General features: G+C 38.7%; 1 protein-coding gene across 3 annotated transcripts in view; it reads left to right on the forward strand.

Moving 5' to 3' along the window:
• Positions 1-19976, forward strand: part of LOC115232465 (hydroxylysine kinase-like) — a 53946-nt gene extending 33970 nt beyond the window's left edge. For all 3 annotated transcript variants that reach the window (XM_029802348.2, XM_036512948.1, XM_036512940.1), the window contains exons 2-6: positions 10502-10761; positions 14949-15056; positions 16407-16555; positions 17720-17897; positions 19414-19976. In XM_029802348.2, the coding sequence (XP_029658208.1) occupies positions 10502-10761; positions 14949-15056; positions 16407-16555; positions 17720-17897; positions 19414-19931 (1213 nt within the window). In that variant the 3' untranslated portion in view covers positions 19932-19976. The remainder of the gene's footprint in view (positions 1-10501; positions 10762-14948; positions 15057-16406; positions 16556-17719; positions 17898-19413) is intronic.
• Positions 19977-20741: the final 765 nt, after the last annotated feature.

Consider the following 20741-nt stretch of genomic DNA (forward strand, 5'->3'; position numbering starts at 1 on the left):
TGACACGATTAACAAGCAGCAGTTCGGCGATGTTTGCAGCAGCTGGTATCTTGTTTCAGAACAAAGTGTTCGCATGCATTAAAACGAAGGAAAGAAATTATAAAAAGTAACACGAGCAGGTGGCGTGTGTCAATAGTCACATAGATTAATAACGTCATAACGCTTAGTAATCAAGAGAAAAGGCACGGCACATGTCTCTAGAAGTCTGACGCTATTGTTCCTGTAAGTAGGGTGAGACTTAACTGAAAAACTTTCTCTTACAAAAATAATATTATGCAAGTTCATAAACCGCAGCAAGAGCCTCAGGTTTTTGAATTGAGTTTTCAATGGAACGTAACTGCTTTGTTTGTATTATTATTATTATTATTATTACTATTATTATTATTATTATTATTATTACTATTATTATTATTATTATTATTATTATTATTATTGTTTTGTTGTTGTTGTTATTATTATCATTATTATTATTTATTATTATTATTATCATTATTATTATTATTATTATTATTATTATTATTATTATTATTATTATTGTTAGTGGTGGTGGTGGTGGTGGTGGTGGTGGTGAGGTATTATTATATTATTATTATTTATTATTATTATAGTGTTGTAGTAGTAGTAGTGTAGTAGTAGTGGCGGCGGCGGCAGCAGCATGCAGCAGCAGCAGTAGTAGCAGCAGGAGAAGCAGCAGCAGCAGCACAGCAATCAGCAGTAGAGTATAGTAGTAGTAGTAGTAGTAGTAGTAGTAGTAGTAGTAGTAGTAGCAGCAGCAGCAGCAGCAGTACCCAGATAGTATGGTGATCAACGAAGTCAACAAACAGTGTTTGATCCTAGATGTGGTTTGTCCTGCTGACAATAAGGTTTGTGACAATAAGAATTGAGGAAGATCGAGAGATATGAACTACTAGCATGGGAGATAAAACATTTGTAGGCAGTGGAAAAGGTTGAGGTGGTCTCGGTTGTTGTCAGGGTGCTTGGTATTGTGAGTACCAGAATTGAAAACTATTTTTAAAAAATCGGGGACAACAACAGGGTGGGGCACTTACAGAAAACAACTCTCATTGGAACTGCTAGAATATTTTGAAATGTGCTTGACAATTGAAGGTGCTACCTCAGTCCACTGGTTGTGGACAACTGGCACCCGTATTACACCACAAGTAACAAATGCTGTGTGACAAGTTGGATAATATTCCTTTCTGCTATAGGCACAAGGCCTGAATTTTGGGAGAGGGCGTAAGTCGATTACATCGATCCCAGTATTCTACTGGTACTTATTTTATTGACCTCGAAAGGAAAGAAAGGCAAAGTCGACCACGGTGGAATTTGAACTCAGATACGTAAGGACGGACGAAATGCCGCTAAGCATTTTTCCCGGCGTGCTAACGATTCTGCCAGTTCCCAGCCTCCAATAATGGTTTCAAGTTTTGGCTGGATAATAATAATAATAATAATAATAATAATAATAATAATAATAATAAAAATAATAATAATAATAATAATAATAATAATAATAATAATAATAATAATAGTAGTAGTAGTAGTAGTAGTAGTAGTAGTAGTAGTAGTAGTAGTAGTAGCAGCAGCAGCAGCAGCAGCAGCAGCAACAGTAACAACAACAACAACAACAATAACATTAATAATAATAATAATATCATAGACGAGGGTTCTGCAATTTCTTGCTTGCTGAACAACCACAGATGATTTGTTTATAGTAATCAAGCTCACTACTTCCACCAAATCAACATTACCTGTACAGGTGCACGACGTGTCTCATGTCAGATGACGAAATAATCGGATTTCGGCAGAATCACCATTATCATTTATGTCGCTTGAGCAGAGCCAAATTTAATCAAGGCTTTCATACTCAGCATGGATCACAAAATAATTAAACATGTATTTCAAATTTTCGTGAAATCTATTGGTGTAATTGCTTTTAGCGATGAGCCGTCAAGCTTCATATATACAAAGGGTTGGCAACAAGATGAATCACAACCCACAAGTAAGCCGCTGAAATGATCTCTGTGAACCTCAGAACTTTTATCTTTTACTTGTTTCAGTTATTGGACAGCGGCTATGCTGGAGCAACACTTTGAAGGATTTTGTTGAACAAATCGAAAACAGAGTATTTACGTATTTTTAAAGTTTTGTACTTATTCTATCAGTCTTTTTTGTTTTGCCCTCATTGAGATGAAAGCAAACCGATACCGATGGGGTGGGGATACAAATGCAATCACAAAAATATACACATATATACGACGGGTTTCCACACAGTCTTTGTTAAGATAATTCACTCGTAAGTCGTTGGTCGACCCAAGGCTATAGAAAAAGGTGCAGCACATTGGAACTGAACTCAACATCATGTGGCTGCAAAAGGAGCTTCTTAACCGCTCAGCTATGCTTGTGCCTAAACTTTTTAAATAATTTAATTGATGTATGTGGGTCATTGATCAACTGGTAGCTTTCAAGATAGAAATGTGAGACTATTTTTATGTTAGATTTAATATGATACACATGTGGGCAAATAGGAAAAAAATCGAAAGTGAACCATTGCACCTAAATAAATAAATAAATAAATAAATAAATAAATAAATAAATAAATAAAATAAAAATAAAGTTGCTGATCGCTAGCTTAGAGCATCACTATGACTAAGTCCAGCTTTGGTCTTCAAAAACGATTTTCGATGTTTTCGACCCATGACTCACTGAATAATGCATTAAAAGTGCTACAGCACATCATCGATTTTTAATAAATTTTATTGTATTTTTTTTCAAAAAAGACTAATAAAATTGTTTTAAAGCAGAGATGGGTGTGTACATTGTACTTTGCCACAAAGGAATATACAGGTATGATACATAAAATAAACACCAATTCTTTTATTATTATTTGTCAACTAGTTAACCATTTACACATTTAATCAATCAATTTTAATCGGTTTGTCAATGGATCAACTAGATCAAAGTCCTTTTGTCGGCATTCGTAACCTAATTAGTGACATGCTTTCTCTACCCAGATCTATTGGGTTGTCCGGAAAGTTCGTGCCGATTTATAGCAGCTTACCTTTCGACTTATTTTAGATTATGGTTGAGTCCATAAAACAGGATTTGACTAAACATCCATTTAGAGAACAATTCAAGCTATTTTTTCGTGGAAGAAGGTTTATGTTCCTATAACCTGTGTTAATTCTGTAACCCTTTAAAATGGAAGATAAGAAAGTTCATTTTCGGCACTTGATGCTTTGGAAACCAGACTAAAATTGCTGCAGCTCGGCTGGGATGTGTTATCGCACCGTCCATATTCACCAGATATTGCTCCTTCAGATTTCCACTTATTCAGGTCCCTGCAGAATAGTCTTAATGGTAAAAATTTCAATTCCTTGGATGACGTAAAAAGATACCTTGATGAATTCTTTACCATGACACCACCTCAATTCTCGGAAGAGTTTATATTCAAGTTAAAGGAAAGATGGAGACGCATTGTGCAACAAAATGGTTCATATTTGGTTGATTAAAAATGTAATGACAAGTATTTATTGACCTTTTTCTTTCCTTTAAAAATCGGCACAAACTTTCCGGACAACCCTATACTTCGACTCTGCTTGATTATTTGATAATGATGATGTTGATGACGACAACGGCGACGACGACGACGACGACGACGACGACGATGACGATGACGATGACGATGACGATGATGATGACGATGATGATGATGATGATGATGATGGTGATGATGATGGTGGTGGTGGAGGTGGTGGTGGTGTTGGTGGTAAAAAAGATATAAAACCTGTGCGTGTGTTTGTTATTGGCATAATGACCCACCCGAAATACAGCAAATGTTTATTCACGAGTCTACAAAGTTTTTGATTTGATCTTTAATCTACTGCTCCCCAACCTCACTTCAGCCAATATCGCTAAAAGGGGCGTGAAAGGAAGTCGACAATGGGTGGTATTCGGTAAAGGCGGCGCTTTTGATGTGCCGTATGTTGTATTTTCCCGATGTGGGAATGGATAGTCAACTTAAACGCTCGTTACACATCGGTACCCAGCACATTTATCGCCTGAGGCCAATATAAGAAATCACATCTTTTTCTTCACATATGTCACTTTTTTTTTTACCGTGTGTGTGTGTGTGTACACATTTAGTATTAACTGTCGGAGAAAGGAGTACTCAGTACCATGGTGGAGATAAATATTTTATTTTTGGTCGAGTCGGCCTCTTGCTAAGTTTCATCAGTAGGCACACAGGATCTTCAGGTAAGTTGTGAAAAGCAAAATACTATATATATATATATATATATATATATATATATATATATATATATATATTATATATATATATATATATATATATATATATATATATATATAACAACGGTGGTGCCCCAGTATGATCACAGTTTTAAAGCTGGAACACTTTAAAGATTTATATAGGCGTAGGAGTGGCTGTGTGCTAAGTAGCTTGCTTACCAACCACTGTGTGACACCTTGGCCAAGTGTCTTCTACTATAGCCTCGGGCCGACCAAAGCCTTGTGAGAAGATTTGGTAGACGGAAATTGAAAGAAGCCCGTCGTATATATATATATACTTGTGTGTGTGTGTTTGTGTGTGTGTGTATGTGTACGTTTGTGTGTCTGTGATTGTCCCTCCAACATCGCTTGACAACCGATGCTGGTGTGTTTACGTCCCCGTAACTTAGCGGTTCGTCAAAAGAGGCCGATAGAATAAGTGCTAGGCTTACAAAGAATAAGTCCTGGGGCCGATTTGCTCGACTAAAGGCGGTGCTCCAGCATGGCCACAGTCAAATGACTGAAACAAGTATAGGAGTAAAAGAGAGACTGCAGCGATGCTGCACCACCGCCTTTAGTCGAACAAATCGACCCCAAGACTTTTTCTGTGTAAGCCTAGTACTTATTCTATCGGTCTCGTAGGCCGAACCACAAAGTTACGGGGACGTAAACCCACTAACATCGATTGTCAAGCGATGGTGGGGCAGACTATCACGCGTACTTGATTTCGATTCCCGGTTCGCTAGCAGCGTTTATTTTACCTAATGAATCTATTTTTATTCGAATAACCAACAATTTCATAAATGCACAGCTGAAAGATTCTTGTTGCTGCGCAATAGCATGTGAAAGTGTTACGCACTTTATCACACGTATGTGGTTTCGATTTCCGGTTCACTAGCAACGTTTATTTTACTTATAGACACTTTTCTTTTGGGTAACCATCAATTTTACCTGGGCACAATTGAAAAATTGTTGCACTACAGTATAGGGACGTGTGTGGCTTAAAGATTAGGGAGTTGCTCACACCATCGCAAGAACGTGGTTTCCATCTCCGGACCGCAAGCTGTGTTTATTTAAGTAAAGAAACTATTCTTTCGAATAACGAACAATTTTCTAGTGCACAGCTGAAAGACTCTTGCTGCTGCACTGCAGTAGGTGAAGGCGCATGGCTATGTGGTTAAGGTATTGCACTCACGACCGCAAGATCGTCGTTTCGATTCCTGGTCCGGGCGATGCGTTGTGTTCTTGAGCAAAACACTTTATTTCACGTGGCTCCAGTCCACTCAGCTGTAAATGAGTAACTCTATGACAGAAAGGCGGTGAGCTGGCAGAAACGTTAGCACGCCGGGCGAAATGCTTAGCGGTATTTCGTATGCCGTTACGTTCTGAGTTCAAATTCCGCCGAGGTCGACTTTGCCTTTCATCCTTTCGGGGTCGATTAAATAAGTACCATTTACGCACTGGAGTCGATATAATCAACGTAATCCGTTTGTCTGTCCTTGTTAGTCCTCTCTGTGTGTAGCGCCTTGTGGGTAGTAAAGAAATGGGTATTTCGTCTTCCGTTACGTTCTGAGTTCAAATTCTGTCGGGGTCGACTTTGCCTTTCATCCTTTCGGGGTCGATTAAATAAGTACCATTTACGCACTGGAGTCGATATAATCAACGTAATCCGTTTGTCTGTCCTTGTTAGTCCTCTCTGTGTGTAGCGCCTTGTGGGTAGTAAAGAAATGGGTATTTCGTCTTCCGTTACGTTCTGAGTTCAAATTCTGTCGGGGTCGACTTTGCCTTTCATCCTTTCGGGGTCGATAAATTAAGTACCAGTTACGCACTGGGGTCGATGTAATCGATTTAATCTCCTTTTCTGTCCTTGTTTGTCCCCTCTATATTTAGCCCCTTGTGGGCAATAAAGAAATAAGATCGGTTCTGATCTCGGTCACTTATACGCCATGGAAACCGGGTATCCGGCCCAGTGAGTTGTGACACTCAAAATAGTAATATTCAGGAGACTTGCTAAGACTGCAGCAAATATTCCACAACAGACAAGAAAGAAAGGGGTGGGGAAAGGCTTTTAAAAACATCCCTTAAAGTAACTGATCATCCACTTATTTCTCTGAAATGGATCAAACAGGTTATTGTCTGAAGGTTCTATCATCTCTCTATATAAACGGCAGTTTGTCTGTCTGCGTGTCTGTGTGTCTGTTAGGTTGTATCCTCACCCTGACCATGGCTTTCAATCGATTCTGATGAAACTTGACACACACATAGCCCAATGTCATAATTCAAAACTAACGCAGCCAAAATTTTGAAAAGTTCCCCCAGTTCTGAAAAAAAATCGATAAATTCGACATGGGGTCGAGAATCAGAAACACAAACCACAGACTGTCTAGGGGACGCAACTCGACCTTTTTAACTCTCAAAAAAATTTACCATCATTTTTTTTTTCCATTTTTTGGCTATTTTTTGGCTATAACTCTCTAAAAATGCTTTATAGTTATTTCCCTTACAAACCCGAGCAACGCCGGGCGATACTGCTAGTATAAGATAACAGCCACTACAACATCAGCTGTTAAATACATATGCATGATACCATCTTTTAGTGCGTTAGGCGCTGCAAATACTCTGCAACCCAGACAAATAAGTTCAAGGACAGTTTTTACTTTCCCACGCATCTATTAGACAGCTGAATACAGCTCTCTAGTAGTGATGTTACTAATATATGTATATGGACGTTTGCATGTGTCGATGTAATTCGTGTTATTGTAATCATATATAATGGCATCGTATGCATTTCACGCATTACTTACTGTCCCTGCATTGTCATTGTGCTGTAATGTGTCATGATGCTAAAAAAAAAATGTTGGAGGGGCCGACTAGATGCATTGAAGTACTGGTTTCAAATTTTGGCACAAAGCCAACAGTTTCAGGGTAGGGGCTTAGTCAATTACACCGATTCCATTACTGAACTAATACTTATTTTCTCGACTCCGAAAGGGCGAAAGGCAAATTCGACCCCGGCGGCTAAGTTGCGGAACACAAACAAACCAACACTTGTAAGGCGGACAGACACAAGTACAAAGACAAAGATGGGCCACATACATACATATTTATATGCGTGCATGTATGCATACGAATATGCATACATACATATACACACACACACACCACACACACACACACCACACATATATATATATATATATATATATATATATATATATATATATATATATACATGCATGCACACATACATATTTAGAAACATACATATATACATACATATATTCATGTATGGATGAGTGTCTGTGTGTGTATATATATATATATATATATATATATATATATATATACACACACACATATATATACACACACACATATATATGCGCTTGTGTGTATAAATATGAGTATTTATACGCATGTGTATATATGTATGTGTATGTATGTATTTATGTACGTACGTATGTATGTATGTATGTACGTACGTATGTATGTATGTTCGTACGTGTTTATATATATATATATATAATTAGCGGTTACAATAACCGCCTAAGGGATATATATCATCGGTATCAGTTACCCGTGCTATCTCTGGGCATGGGTATACAGGCAGCCTATGCTCATAGAGTACAGGTAGCAACAGAATGAATGAAATAAATGTTGTCATGTTTTGTATTAAATAATAAGCTACTGATGTGGTCTAATTGTTTCGTTTGTTGATCTCAGGTTTTCTCCATTTTCTGATTATATATATATATATATATATATATATATATATATATATATATATATATATATATATATATATTCCTTGGCTACATCGAGTTCAGCCATTTCGTAGAGTGCCTCGCCGATGAGGGTGCAACTGGAGGAGATTGAAGAAAGATAGGTCAGCAGGGTCATGTCCAATGCAGAACGGAAGCCAAGGCCGCTGAATTTAACAGGTAGTTTAGCCTGTTGCCAACTGGTGCTGTCAAAACTGACATTGTAGATCAGTTTAGCACACTGCCAGATGGTGTCATCGATATCTCTGAGGAGATCTGTGAGAAGGTGGCATGGTGCACTGCGTAGCAAGAAAAGGAGCTTTGGCAGGGCAAAGCAATTGCTCAAGAAGAAGAGGGCTGGGTGCACGTCAATGAGGCGCAATCTTTCAGTTAACCTAGACAAGCCCGCAAGCTTGGTCTCCAGACACTTTGTTATGACATTCAGAAGGATTGGAGAGCCAAGAATACAGACGCCTTCCCTTGGTGTCAGCCGATTCCCCGTCAAAACAGGTTGGATGATGAGTTTTCCTTCCATAATGCTTCGCGGTATTTCGCCCATCGCTACGTTCTGGGATCAAATTTCGCCTATGTCGACTTTGCCTTTCATCCTTTCGGGGTCGATGAAATTAAGTATCAGTTGAATATTGGGGACGATGTAATCTCCCTCCCCCAAATTTCGGGCCTTGTGCCTATAGTAGAAAAGATTATTATTATTATTATTATTATTATTATTATTATTATTATTATTATTATCTCTATATATATAAACGGCAAAATGTCTGTGTGCGTGTCCATTATACAAATCCACAATTTTTCAGTTAGAGGGCTCGCACTTTCTCTGGTCATTCAAAACCGTCCAAGGGTGGTCATGCACATCTTTCGCGCGGGCAGAATCGTCCGCACACCGGACGAAATGCTTAGCGGCATTTCGTCTGTCTATATATTCTGAGTTCAGATTTCGCCGAAGTCGACTTTGCCTTTCATCCTTTCGGAATCGATAAAATAAATAGCAGTACAGCACCGGGATCGATGTCATCGTCTTACCCACTCTCTGGAAACTGCCGGCCTTGTGCCAAAATTTGAAACCAATATTAATATGATCGAAAAGGCAGCAAGCTGGTCGAATCATTTGCACGCCGGCAAATGCTTAGCGGCGTTACGTCCGTCTTTGCGTTCCGAGTTCAAATTCTGCCGAAAGGATTATTATTATTTTCGTTGTTGTTACTTTGTTTTATAGAGTAGTTGCAAGTCCCTCTTTCTCTCTCTCCCTCTCTCTCTCTCTCTCCACTCTCTCGCCCATCTCTTCCCCCCCTTCTCTCACACATACGCTCGATGGGCATGCACCCAGTTTATGTCCGCCATATTCCCTCATTAGGCATTTGTTGACCTCTGGGTGAGAGTGGGGGAAAGTTATCTTGACCTACATTGCAAATTTCCCTTGAAAGCCTCGTTAATGTTGGCCGTTTTACTCTAAGTATTATTTATGATTTGTAATGAGAACAGAATCTGAGAACTAGGATTCTGTTAAATTTGTAATATCTTCGATTAAGTGAGTCAGATATTCTCAGGTTGACAGTATTTTTCTTATGATGTTTGCAATACTCACGAGAAGAATTTACTTGTAGCTTTGATACTTTTAGTTTTCCTGATACTTGGCTGTAGTGTTTAAGAGTGCCATTTGGTATTATCCTCAAAGCTCCGATAATTACAGGTACAGTTGTCGTATTCCCTACTAAAAGTAGATTTTGCGTTAGAAAACAGAATATTGCATTATTTACCATGAAAAGACGTCCCGTATGGACTTGTGGTGTATATAAGCACTCGTGATTATATAGCTGACGGACGATAACCGTCCTCTACGGCCGCCGGAGCTGTTACATCATGTGATTTCCACATTCCTTGGCCTTTTCAATGGTAGACGTCCGGTTAGACACAGCAGTCAAATTCCCAAGTCAGTGATATATAGAATCTCAGTTTCTATTCAGGAACTGGTGTCGCAAATAGCCAGTGGGCTTATTTAAAGATAGCCATCAGCGACAGAAGCAGTAATAATACTAAAGAATATATTTTGTCCCCCATTAGGGCGGCGAGCTGGCAAAATGCTTTGCAGCATTTCGTCCGTCGCTACGTTCTGAGTACAAATTCGGCCGAGGTAGACTTTACCTTTCATCCTTTCAGGGTCGATAAAATAAGGACCAATTGAGCACTGGGGGTCGATGTAATCGATTAACTCTCTCCACTGAAATTACTGGCCTTGTGCCAAAATTTGAAACCAATATTAATCTCCCACTAAAAGTGGATGTTATGTTAGAACACAGAATACTGTGTTATTTAGTTTGAGAGAATCTCTCATATAGACTTGTGGGAGTTTTGAGATCATGAATTATTAAAAAAAAAAAAATACGAATATGATGATAAATTGTACTAAACTGAACTGAATTGAATTTCAGAGTACCAACTTCTACTAAGATGGATTTTGTTGATACCAATGCAAAACCAGTAGTTCGAGACGGTTTGATAAACGACATCATGTCACGACTTTATGGAATGGAAGTAATCAACTTCACTGAAATGGAAAGTTACATCGATCGAAATTATTTGGTTAATGTGAAGAAAACACACAGAAATCCGTTCATCAAGGAAGTGAAACCTCATGGTTATATGTTGAAAATCTTCAACGGAGAAGAATCAGAGAACGAAGATTATTTTGGTACAGATCTTTTGTTTTTTCTTTATCTTTTACTTGTTTCAGTTATTGAATTGCGGCCATACTGGGGCACAGCCTTAAACCCGAGCAACACGAACCTAAAACTTAAAAAAATTTTGATTCTGGTACTTATTTTATCGGTCTCCTCTTTTGCCGAACCGTTAAATTACGGGACATAAACAAACCAACACTGGTTGACAAGTGGTGGGGAAGACAAACACAAACACAAAAACAAGCCTGCGCGCGCATACACACACACACACAACATACACATATTTAATATATCAAATTAAACTTACAATATAATTAGCACTGTAAAGTTCATGGGCTGATTATGAAGGAGTGATGTTAAAGCTGTGAAATCTTAATTACATTAATTCCAACCCTTCTTATTAATAACATTGTTTCTTGAGGTAAACTGACATCTGACTGTTTAAAGAAAACTTCAAAATTAACTAGTCTCTTAAAAATGGACAAAATTTGGCATCGTTGTGGTATTAAGTACCTGCAAAAACAAAAACAAAATGCGCTTAGTCCTCAAAGACATTCATGCTGACATCGTTGCTATATTAAGAGATGACGCTCCAGCTTTATCAACTGTACAAAAATGGGCAGCTGAATTTAGGAGAGGAAGGGAGAGTCTTGAAGATGATCAATATCTGGACATTTTGTAACTACCTCCGCCAAGGAAAACATTGACCGTGTTCACCGCATAGTAATGGATGACAGGCGACTGACTATAAATCAAATAGCCAATGCAATTAGCATATCCCATGAGTGAGTTGAGAATATTCTGCACAATGAACCTGGTTGGTATGGCGAAAGTATCTGCTCGGTGGGTGCCACGTCTTCTGACTTATGAGCAAAAGTGCACCAGGAAAATCAGGCATTGTTTGAGGCAGATCCAGTCACTTACATATACGAACGTATACATACATACATACATATATATATATATATATATATATATATATATATAAAATAGTGTATATTTAAATACATAGAGAATCCACTTATAGGGATTCTACGCGCTAGAAAGAACAGCTAAGTTCTATAACCAAAAATTTGCCGAAAATTATCCAAACATTTTCAAATTTTTGGATAATTTTCGGTTAAAAGTTGACGGTGTATTGTAGTCAACGAATGGTCTGCGCCTGCGCAGAAAAATCTGAAAAGTTAGGTCGTATGTACACGGGACAGATAACCTATTTTGTCTCGTGTAGATAGGTTGGTTCCTGTTGACGAAAATCAGACCTTGTGAGATCTCTATGACTCACTAAAAGAAGATTAGAAACCAATTGGTCCAGGAATCTAGACGGTAAATGTTTTTAATTTCCAAATTTATTCCTGTCGAATTTTATCCCCAATTATTTTTTGTGGTTATAGAACTTAGCTGTTCTTTCTATCGCGTAGAATCCCTATAAGTGAATTCTCTATGTATTTAAATATACACTATTTTGTATGACTAATATATAGTCTTTTTGACTAAATTTTTTTAAGGCGTTGGACCACTGGAAATGTAATTTTTGATTGAATGCTTTAACTTAAATTAAATTCCATTTCCCTGCACTTTCTAATCCAATGGTTGACTATCCCGTACAGATTTATTTAAGGTATTCTCCTTATGGGTGGTTGTAGCGCTACAACTATTTCAATATAACTCGATTAAATGCACGAAACTATTAAATCGAAGGCTCTCAAGACCTTCAGTAGAAACGCGTACACACACCCACATAATGGACTCTTCCGTCGGAGACGATGTATGATCGTTGAGCTCTTGCCGAACGACCTGCACTAAAATGATTTGCTTATAGTGATCAAATGTTCGTGCTGCACATTAGTTCACTCCCTCCACCAAATCGTCTTTGTCTTGACAGGTGCACGGTGTGCCGCGCATCAGGTGTCGAAATGATGGCAGAGCAACTTGAGATGAAGCGTTTTGTTCAAGAACGCAATACGTCACCCGCTCTAGGAGTTGAAACGACGATCTTATGATCGTGAGTGCAACACCCTATCCACTAGGCCATGCTCCCTCACACACACGTACGCACGCACACACGCACGCACGCACACACGCACGCACGCACACACGCACGCACGCACACACGCACGCACGCACGCACACACGCACGCACGCACGCACACACGTACACACACACGTGTGTGTGTGTGGTAAGAAGCTTGCTTCCTAACCACATAGTTCCGGGTTCAGCCCCACTGCGCTGCACCTTGGACAAATACCTTCTACTATAGCCACGATCTACCAAAGCCTTGTGAGTGGATCTGGTTGACAGAAACTGAAAGGAGCAAGTTGTATCTATCTATCTATCTATCTATCTATCTATCTATCTATCTATCTATCTATCTACTATCTATCTATCTATCTGTCTGTCTGTCTGTCTGTCTGTCTGTCTATTTATCTATCTATCTATCTATCTATCTATCTATCTATCTATCTATCTATCTATCTATCTATCTATCTATCTATCTATCTATCTATCTGTCTGTCTGTCTATCTATGTGTGTCTGTGTCTGTATTTGTTCCCCCATCACAGCTTGACAACCGGTGTTGGTGTGTTTACGTTCCCGTAACTTAGTGGTTTGGCAAAAGAACCAATAAAGTGAGTACTAGGCTTAAAAAATAAGTTCTGGTGTTGATTTGTTCGACTAAAATCCTTCAAGGTGATGCTCTAGCATGGCTGCAGCCAACTGACTGAAACCAATAAAAGAAGAAAAAAATGTGTACACACACACGCACACACACACACACACACACACACACATACACACACACACACACACACACACACATATGTACACATACATACATATGTTAATATGTTATGAACATTATATATGTTTCAACTCAGTGAACTGTTTAGAATTTCTTCCTCACGTTCCATCCCTGACAAGTAACACACACACACAGACACCAATACACACAAACGCACGCACGTACACATACAGACGCACGCACGCACGCGCACACACACACACACACACACACACATACATACACACATGCACGCACACGCGCACGCTCGCACACGCGCACGCTCGCACACGCGCACGCTCGCACACGCGCACGCTCGCACACGCGCACGCTCGCACACGCGCACGCTCGCACACGCGCACGCTCGCACTCACGAATACGAAAATGCTCATAACATAATGAGATAATATTTATATTTTGTCTTTATTCCCCCGAGGTCGGATTTGCCTTTCATCCTTCGTGGTCGATAAAATAAGTACCAGCTGAGTACAGGGGACGATGTAATTGATTTACTTCCTCCCCTAATAACGCTGTCGTTGTGTGCCAAAATTTGAAACCAACATCCATTTTGTCTTGCGATGAAATATTATTTCACAGTTGAACTAAATATGTTAGAAGTATATTAATATCATATGAATATTAAATACGTTTCTGTTCCACCGCCCCTCATGGTGAACATTTTGCTGAAACGTAGTAGGTACCGTGTATACAATTTGTAAGTTTACTACACTTTTATAGTTCTCAACGTGTCAAATAAATAAATAAGGCGCCGAGTTGACAGAATCGTTAGCACGCCGGGCGAAATGCTTAGCAGTATTCCGTCTGCCGCTACGTTCTGAGTTCAAATTCCGCCGAGGTCGACTTTGCCTTTCATCCTTTCGGGGTCGATTAAATAAGTACCAGTTACGCACTGGGGTCGGTACAATTGATTTAATCCGTTTGTCTGTCCTTGTTTGTCCCCTCTGTGTGTAGATCCTTGCGGGCAGTGAAGAAATAAGAATCGTTAGCACACCGGGCAAAATGCTTAACAGTACTTCTACAGTCTTTACGTTCAGAGTTCAGATTACACCGAGGTCGACTTTGCCTTTCGTCCTTTCAGGGTCGATAAAATAAGTACCATTTGAGCACTGGGGTCGATGCAACCGATTTACCCCTCCCCTAAAATTACTGGCTTTGTGTCAAAATTTGAAACCAATAAATTGCTTCTATGACCTTTACTGAAATAGAAAGATTTTAAAGGCTTTGATGAATATAAACCAAGTAATTAGTTAGAATTTATGGGCTAGAGTTGTGTTCCAAAGAAAACCTGCACGAGGCTGACAAAGAAAACAGCATGAGGCTGACACAAAGAAATTATATGGTCTATGGTGTGAGACATTATCTTAAACTGATTCTATGCACATCTTGTTTTTGACAGATGGATGTTATTCTATGGTTGACTATCTTCGAAAATATAATATTCCTGCCCCGGAAAGAATACAAAGAATTGATGGTAAATTCCAGAATAGAGAAATATTATATAAAGGTAAGTTTCTTTCTTTCTTTCTTTCTTTCTTTATTAATATTGTACGTTTATAAGGTAAGTCACTGGTGAATTTCAACCTGGGGGATTTGCTGGTACCTCGCTTGATTTCGGCGCTTGGTCTATTTCTCCAGAGGGAAAAAGCTGTAAGAGTTTTCTGTACGTTCAATAATGTAACGTTCGGACATTCGCATGGCTTGCTTTAAAATCCTCTTTTCTTGAACTTTTTATAGAGACAGATCCCGGAGTGGACCTCTGTGTGTGAGAGAGAGAAAAAAGGGAGAAAGGGAGAGAGAGAGAGCGAGAGAGAGAGAGAGAGATGGGGGGGACTAAGAGACAGAAACACTGAATAAAGGAAAGTGAAAGTTAATAATGGGTGTGTGCTTGAAAGAAAGACAGAGGCACAGACAAGGTTTGTTCGCAATTGTTTTTGTTTCGATGTTGGAAATGGAGCCAGAGATCTGAGTTCTAAACTGAAAAGTGGATCAACAGAAAGACAAACAAGAAATTCTTTTCTTTGTGAAAATACTATTTGCTTAACACACAAATGATTTCATTGTGTAATCTCGACTGAGACTACACTATGTAATCATTTGGCCAGTCTGAAAATTCATAGACAAGCCAAGTAGTTAAGAAATTCTCTTCGTAAATGACGAGTTCCCGTGTTCGATCCCACTGCACTACATCTGGGATAAATGTCTTTTATCATAGCTTCGGTTCACCACAAACCTTGTCAGTGAAACTGGGTAGACGGAAACTGCATAGAAGCCCATTAAGGCGGCAAGCTGGCAGAATCGTTAGCACGCCGGGCGAAATGCTTAGCAGTATTCCGTCTGCCGCTACGTTCTGAGTTCAAATTCCGCCGAGATCGACTTTGCCTTTCATCCTTTCGGGGTCGATTAAATAAGTACCAGTTACGCACTGGGGTCGATCTAATCGACTTAATCCGTTTGTCTGTCTTTGTTTGTCCCCTCTGTGTGTAGCCCCTTGTGGGCAGTATAGAAATAGGAAACTGCATAGAAGCCCATTGAATCAGCTGTACCTTTAATTCAAAGACCGAGCCTTGTATCATACTGTGTCATACCGATTCTGTCTGATGATTATGTCAATGGTACACGTGTTTGTGGAATAGTCAACTATTTCACATGCTAATGCAAAGTTTTTCATTTGATTGAACAACTGAATAGTTATCGTCGAAATTGACGGAGGTCCATTTCTTTTATATATGAATGTGTACATGCATACGGGAAATTTGTATGAATGTTTAGCTGTGTTGATATGCACATGTGCGTTTTGAAGAACTGTTATTTTCTATGTATTTATGGATAAACATGAAGTTTTTTAATGTTTTAGATACAGACGACTCCGATTCAGCAAAGAATTGTCATATGATTATTCTCTTGAATTTCATTCCTGGATTAATGTTAAGTTCAGTACCTCTGGTTCCATCTCTGTTATATGATGTTGGAAAGCTACATGGTCGTATCAGTAAGTCATTACAGGTGAGTAAAATTCTATTTCTCAGAGATGCACATTTCCCTGAAAGTTTCTTCGTGGTCTGTCAACTTACTTGAAACTAATCAACTATCCACGCCACAATCTTTAAAAAAGGAATACTACCCTGCTATACTCTGTATTCCAGCTTCAACTCAGCCAGGTAGTATTTGCACGTCACGTCCTGTATTGAAGACTTATTTCACAATATCCTAGAAAGTCATCGTTCTTAGTGACTTTAATACTTATGTTTTCTCCACTCCTTCCATGCCCACGCTACTATAATGATGATGTGACCCCCTTCGGTCAGACACTGACCATGGGCTTGCACCTAGAGAGTTACCCTCTGAGGCACAAATCTGGGTAAGGTTGTTTTTATGGAAGACCAGCAGTCCCCCAAACCGGATATTTTACAATTCCGAACGCTCTGCAACTGTTAATATCATAACCTACTGATATTTCTGATCGATATATATTCCACTCGAACACTTTTGATCTTCAAACTTAGCCTTTATCAAGCTAACGTCGTCACTGCACCTATCAAATCGTTTACCCAACGAATTCCGCCCACACCGAGCCTTAGAGCTTTTCAAGCAAGCTAACTGGTTAATTTCTCAGTAAATACGAATATCTAATATAGAACAGAGATTATGTGTTGCTGCTATTTTCTTCTTTTATTAATCAGCATTGTTAAATCTACAGTACGATCATGCTTATTGAAAATTTATGGCCGGAAATTCTGAGAAACTATTTTATTCTGTTACTAATCCCTGTTGCTGAAGGCTGTATTTCTGTAGAGATGTTCTGTGGAGATATTCATAACGTTACAAGCTTGAGATATTACTATTCGCAGACAACCTGCCTATTTTAGGCTTTTGATCACGTGAGAAATGAAGTGCAGTTATATCTGTTAAAGCAACATTCATCAATAACTCTATATTTCCACTACTTTCAGTGGTGAATTGTAACTTCCTATACACATATTTATAAAACGGTTTTCAGGATCTTTGATAGGATACAAAATCTCCACTTTTCAATCAAAAGATTTGTTTTGTAGCAACCAAGGATGCTACGACTCTTTTAGAAAAGGGCAAGTATCTCAAACCAAATTTTTTGTCTTCTACAATATATCTGTCATGTAACTAGATATATTTCCCTTTCTTTTATTGCAGAATTTCTCTCATCCGTTTTTCCAAAATAGACCTCAACTTATTTGGAATCTGGAGAAACTACCTACACTGACTAAATACTTAGAGTTCATCGAAATTGAAAACGATCGAATGTTAGTCGAAGAGGTCATTGAAACTTTCAAAAAGGAAGTTCTTCCAAATATCTCAAAATATCAGAAAGGTAACTTCCAATTTGAAACTCTAATAATACCAAAAACTGACTCCCTAAAATGCCTCCATAATGAGAAATTTGATTTCGACTTAGTAAAATATTAGGATATTTTCCCAAATCATAATAGAAATACCTTCTTGTGGATGCCTTCCTTGTTCTCAGTAAAGAATATGAGAGATGCGAGTCGACTGCATACGGAAGCATGGCAAAGATTAGTTGAATGTTTGTATGTTGGAGTAAGAACGTTAGAGGCAATGGAAGTAGTTTTTTCGGGTATCACTGGATACAGAGAATGTTTTAGACAAAAATCGAATTCCACTAGAAGAAGAAGAATGGAAGCAGTGTGTTATAAAAGACAGTAGCTCCTTGCCTGAAAAATGTAACTAAGAACTAAGAATAGAGTGAAAAGTGATAGGCGTCTGGTTCAGGAAATGCAGAAGAGTATTCAATGTTCTTTCAAAAGAGCAACTAAGTCCTGACAGATGAGCACGGTAATGCATTCTCTTTTGATGGAAATAACCTGGCTGGTCTTCAATACCGAAGGCGAGATGAGACAAGCCAAATTAGTGCACCACTTCTGGTCATTAGTTCATACTTCAAAATAGACACAGCACAATATAAGGATGAAAGCAAGAAGACTCAGTGATTCGTTATCACCTTTGTGGCGCAATACAACCACCATCAACTATATCTCCGAGCATGGCTGAAAAATTCAACTCGTTTTTCAGGACCTGAAGCCGACTGAACCGAACGTCTCTGCAAGATGGTTAGGTTCCTCAATTGGTTCTTGGAGTCCTTCTCTATCACAGAATGCCATGTATATTTATATTTAATTTCTCTGTTTTAATATTCTATACCATGTGTACTTACGTTTAATTTTGACCTTGATTTTGTTGTACTCCAAAGTACCCAGATACTTGTAGCCATCCACCTCAACATCCTTAATTCTCTCGCCGTAGAACAGCCATATTAATGAGGCGAGAAGCATTACTTCCCATAATAGTTACTACTTTCATCTCTTATAGAGATTTTGTAACTAGCTACATTACTTGTTGCAAGATAAGTGACTGATCGTCACTTCATTTTCTATATATTGTGACCTTGAGCAAATTCTTGCTGTCTCTAGCGGCCGAGTGTTCACCACTGACGAAAGGCACAAATAGTCCGAAACCTTTCGGTCTGGTGATCCCGTCGTATGCTAGAAGATGGTGGGGGTTCTCTCCGCTGCTTGCAATATATACTAGCCGGAGGAAGCATCGATAACCAGCTGGAGGAGGCTCTTCCTGGGGTGAAACACGGTAGTAACGCCGAACAGCATATTGATGTGGGGATAAACATTCTTGTGTTGTGTGTGTGTTGTGTGTGTGTGTTGTGTGTGTGTGTGTGTGTGTGTGTGTTGTGTGTGTGTGTGTGTGTGTATGTGCGTGCGCGCGTGCGTGGAATTGTGCGTGACTCAACGATTTAATCCCAGCATTGGTCTGTATTTCATTTCAATTGGATAATTTTTACATTTATAACGTTGCAGGTCATGTCCATGGTGACTACAGTCATATAAATATAATAGTAAGAAAGAAACATGAGGAAGTCGAGTCACTGCATTGCAGCGAAAAACTTTGTTCGGCGAACATTAATGGTACGGCTGGAAAAATACCTTCGTCGCCGTATAGCGTGTCTGGTATTATCGATTATGGTCACGCAAGATACTCGTACTTAGTTCATGACGTTGCAATTTCTATTGCTTACATCTCACTCGAGAGCAAAATTATTGATTCATTAGATGTTGGTGGTCACATGCTAGCTGGTTTCTTTTCGGAGATCAAATTGAATTCAGAGGAACTTGACGCTTTACCTGTTTTGATATGTGGTCGCCTTGCTAAGTCATTGACAATTGGAAGGTACCTACATCAACAAGATTCTACAAACTTGTATGCACTGACAACTGCTGCTCAAGGCTGGCCGTTGATTCGCAAAATCTGGAAGACACCAAAAGAAGTCCTTTTGAAGAGATGGAAAGAGATTATAAGCTCATATGGTGAAAATTAACGAGAATATATGAAATAAAATGAAAAAGAACGATTGAATATATAGCTTTTGTTCTCGCGTTTTTTTATACACGTCTAACACAGAATTACACGTATGTAAATGTTCACTTGCATATACCTAACTACCTACCTATATACATACATACGCACATACATACATACATACATACATACATGCATGCATACATACATACATACATACATACATACATAACATACATACATACATGTATACATGCATACTTACATACATACATACATACATACATACATACATACATGCATACATACATGCATACATGCATGCATACATACATACATACATACATACATACATACATACATACATACATACATACATACATACATACATACATACATACATTACATTATGGCTGCCCCCTCGTTATCGAGTATGGCCATTGCACGAAGCTTAACTGTTACTGGTGCTGTGATCGAATGTGAATTTTTAGCCCAGCTAAAGATCTACAATGTCTTGTACAAAATTGGCAACTAAAACCTTTACTGGTAATAGCCGGCTGTAGTTGTAACTGGGTTTCATGTACCTTTGCATGTCGTTTAAGTCCTCCTGCCGAATTACACATACATACATACATACATACATACATACATACATACATACATACATATATACATACAAGAATATTTAGCGATCGAATTTGGATTACTATTTCCGATGCAACAAAAGCCCATTAAAACATAACATTTTAAAAAACAGCTAAAGAATACGATTGCAATTTGCTAAAATGCTACCAACGTCATAAAAAAAATCTGATAATTCAAGTCTTCA

This window comes from Octopus sinensis, linkage group LG2, assembly GCF_006345805.1.
Source record: "Octopus sinensis linkage group LG2, ASM634580v1, whole genome shotgun sequence".
Lineage (NCBI taxonomy): Eukaryota > Metazoa > Mollusca > Cephalopoda > Octopoda > Octopodidae > Octopus > Octopus sinensis.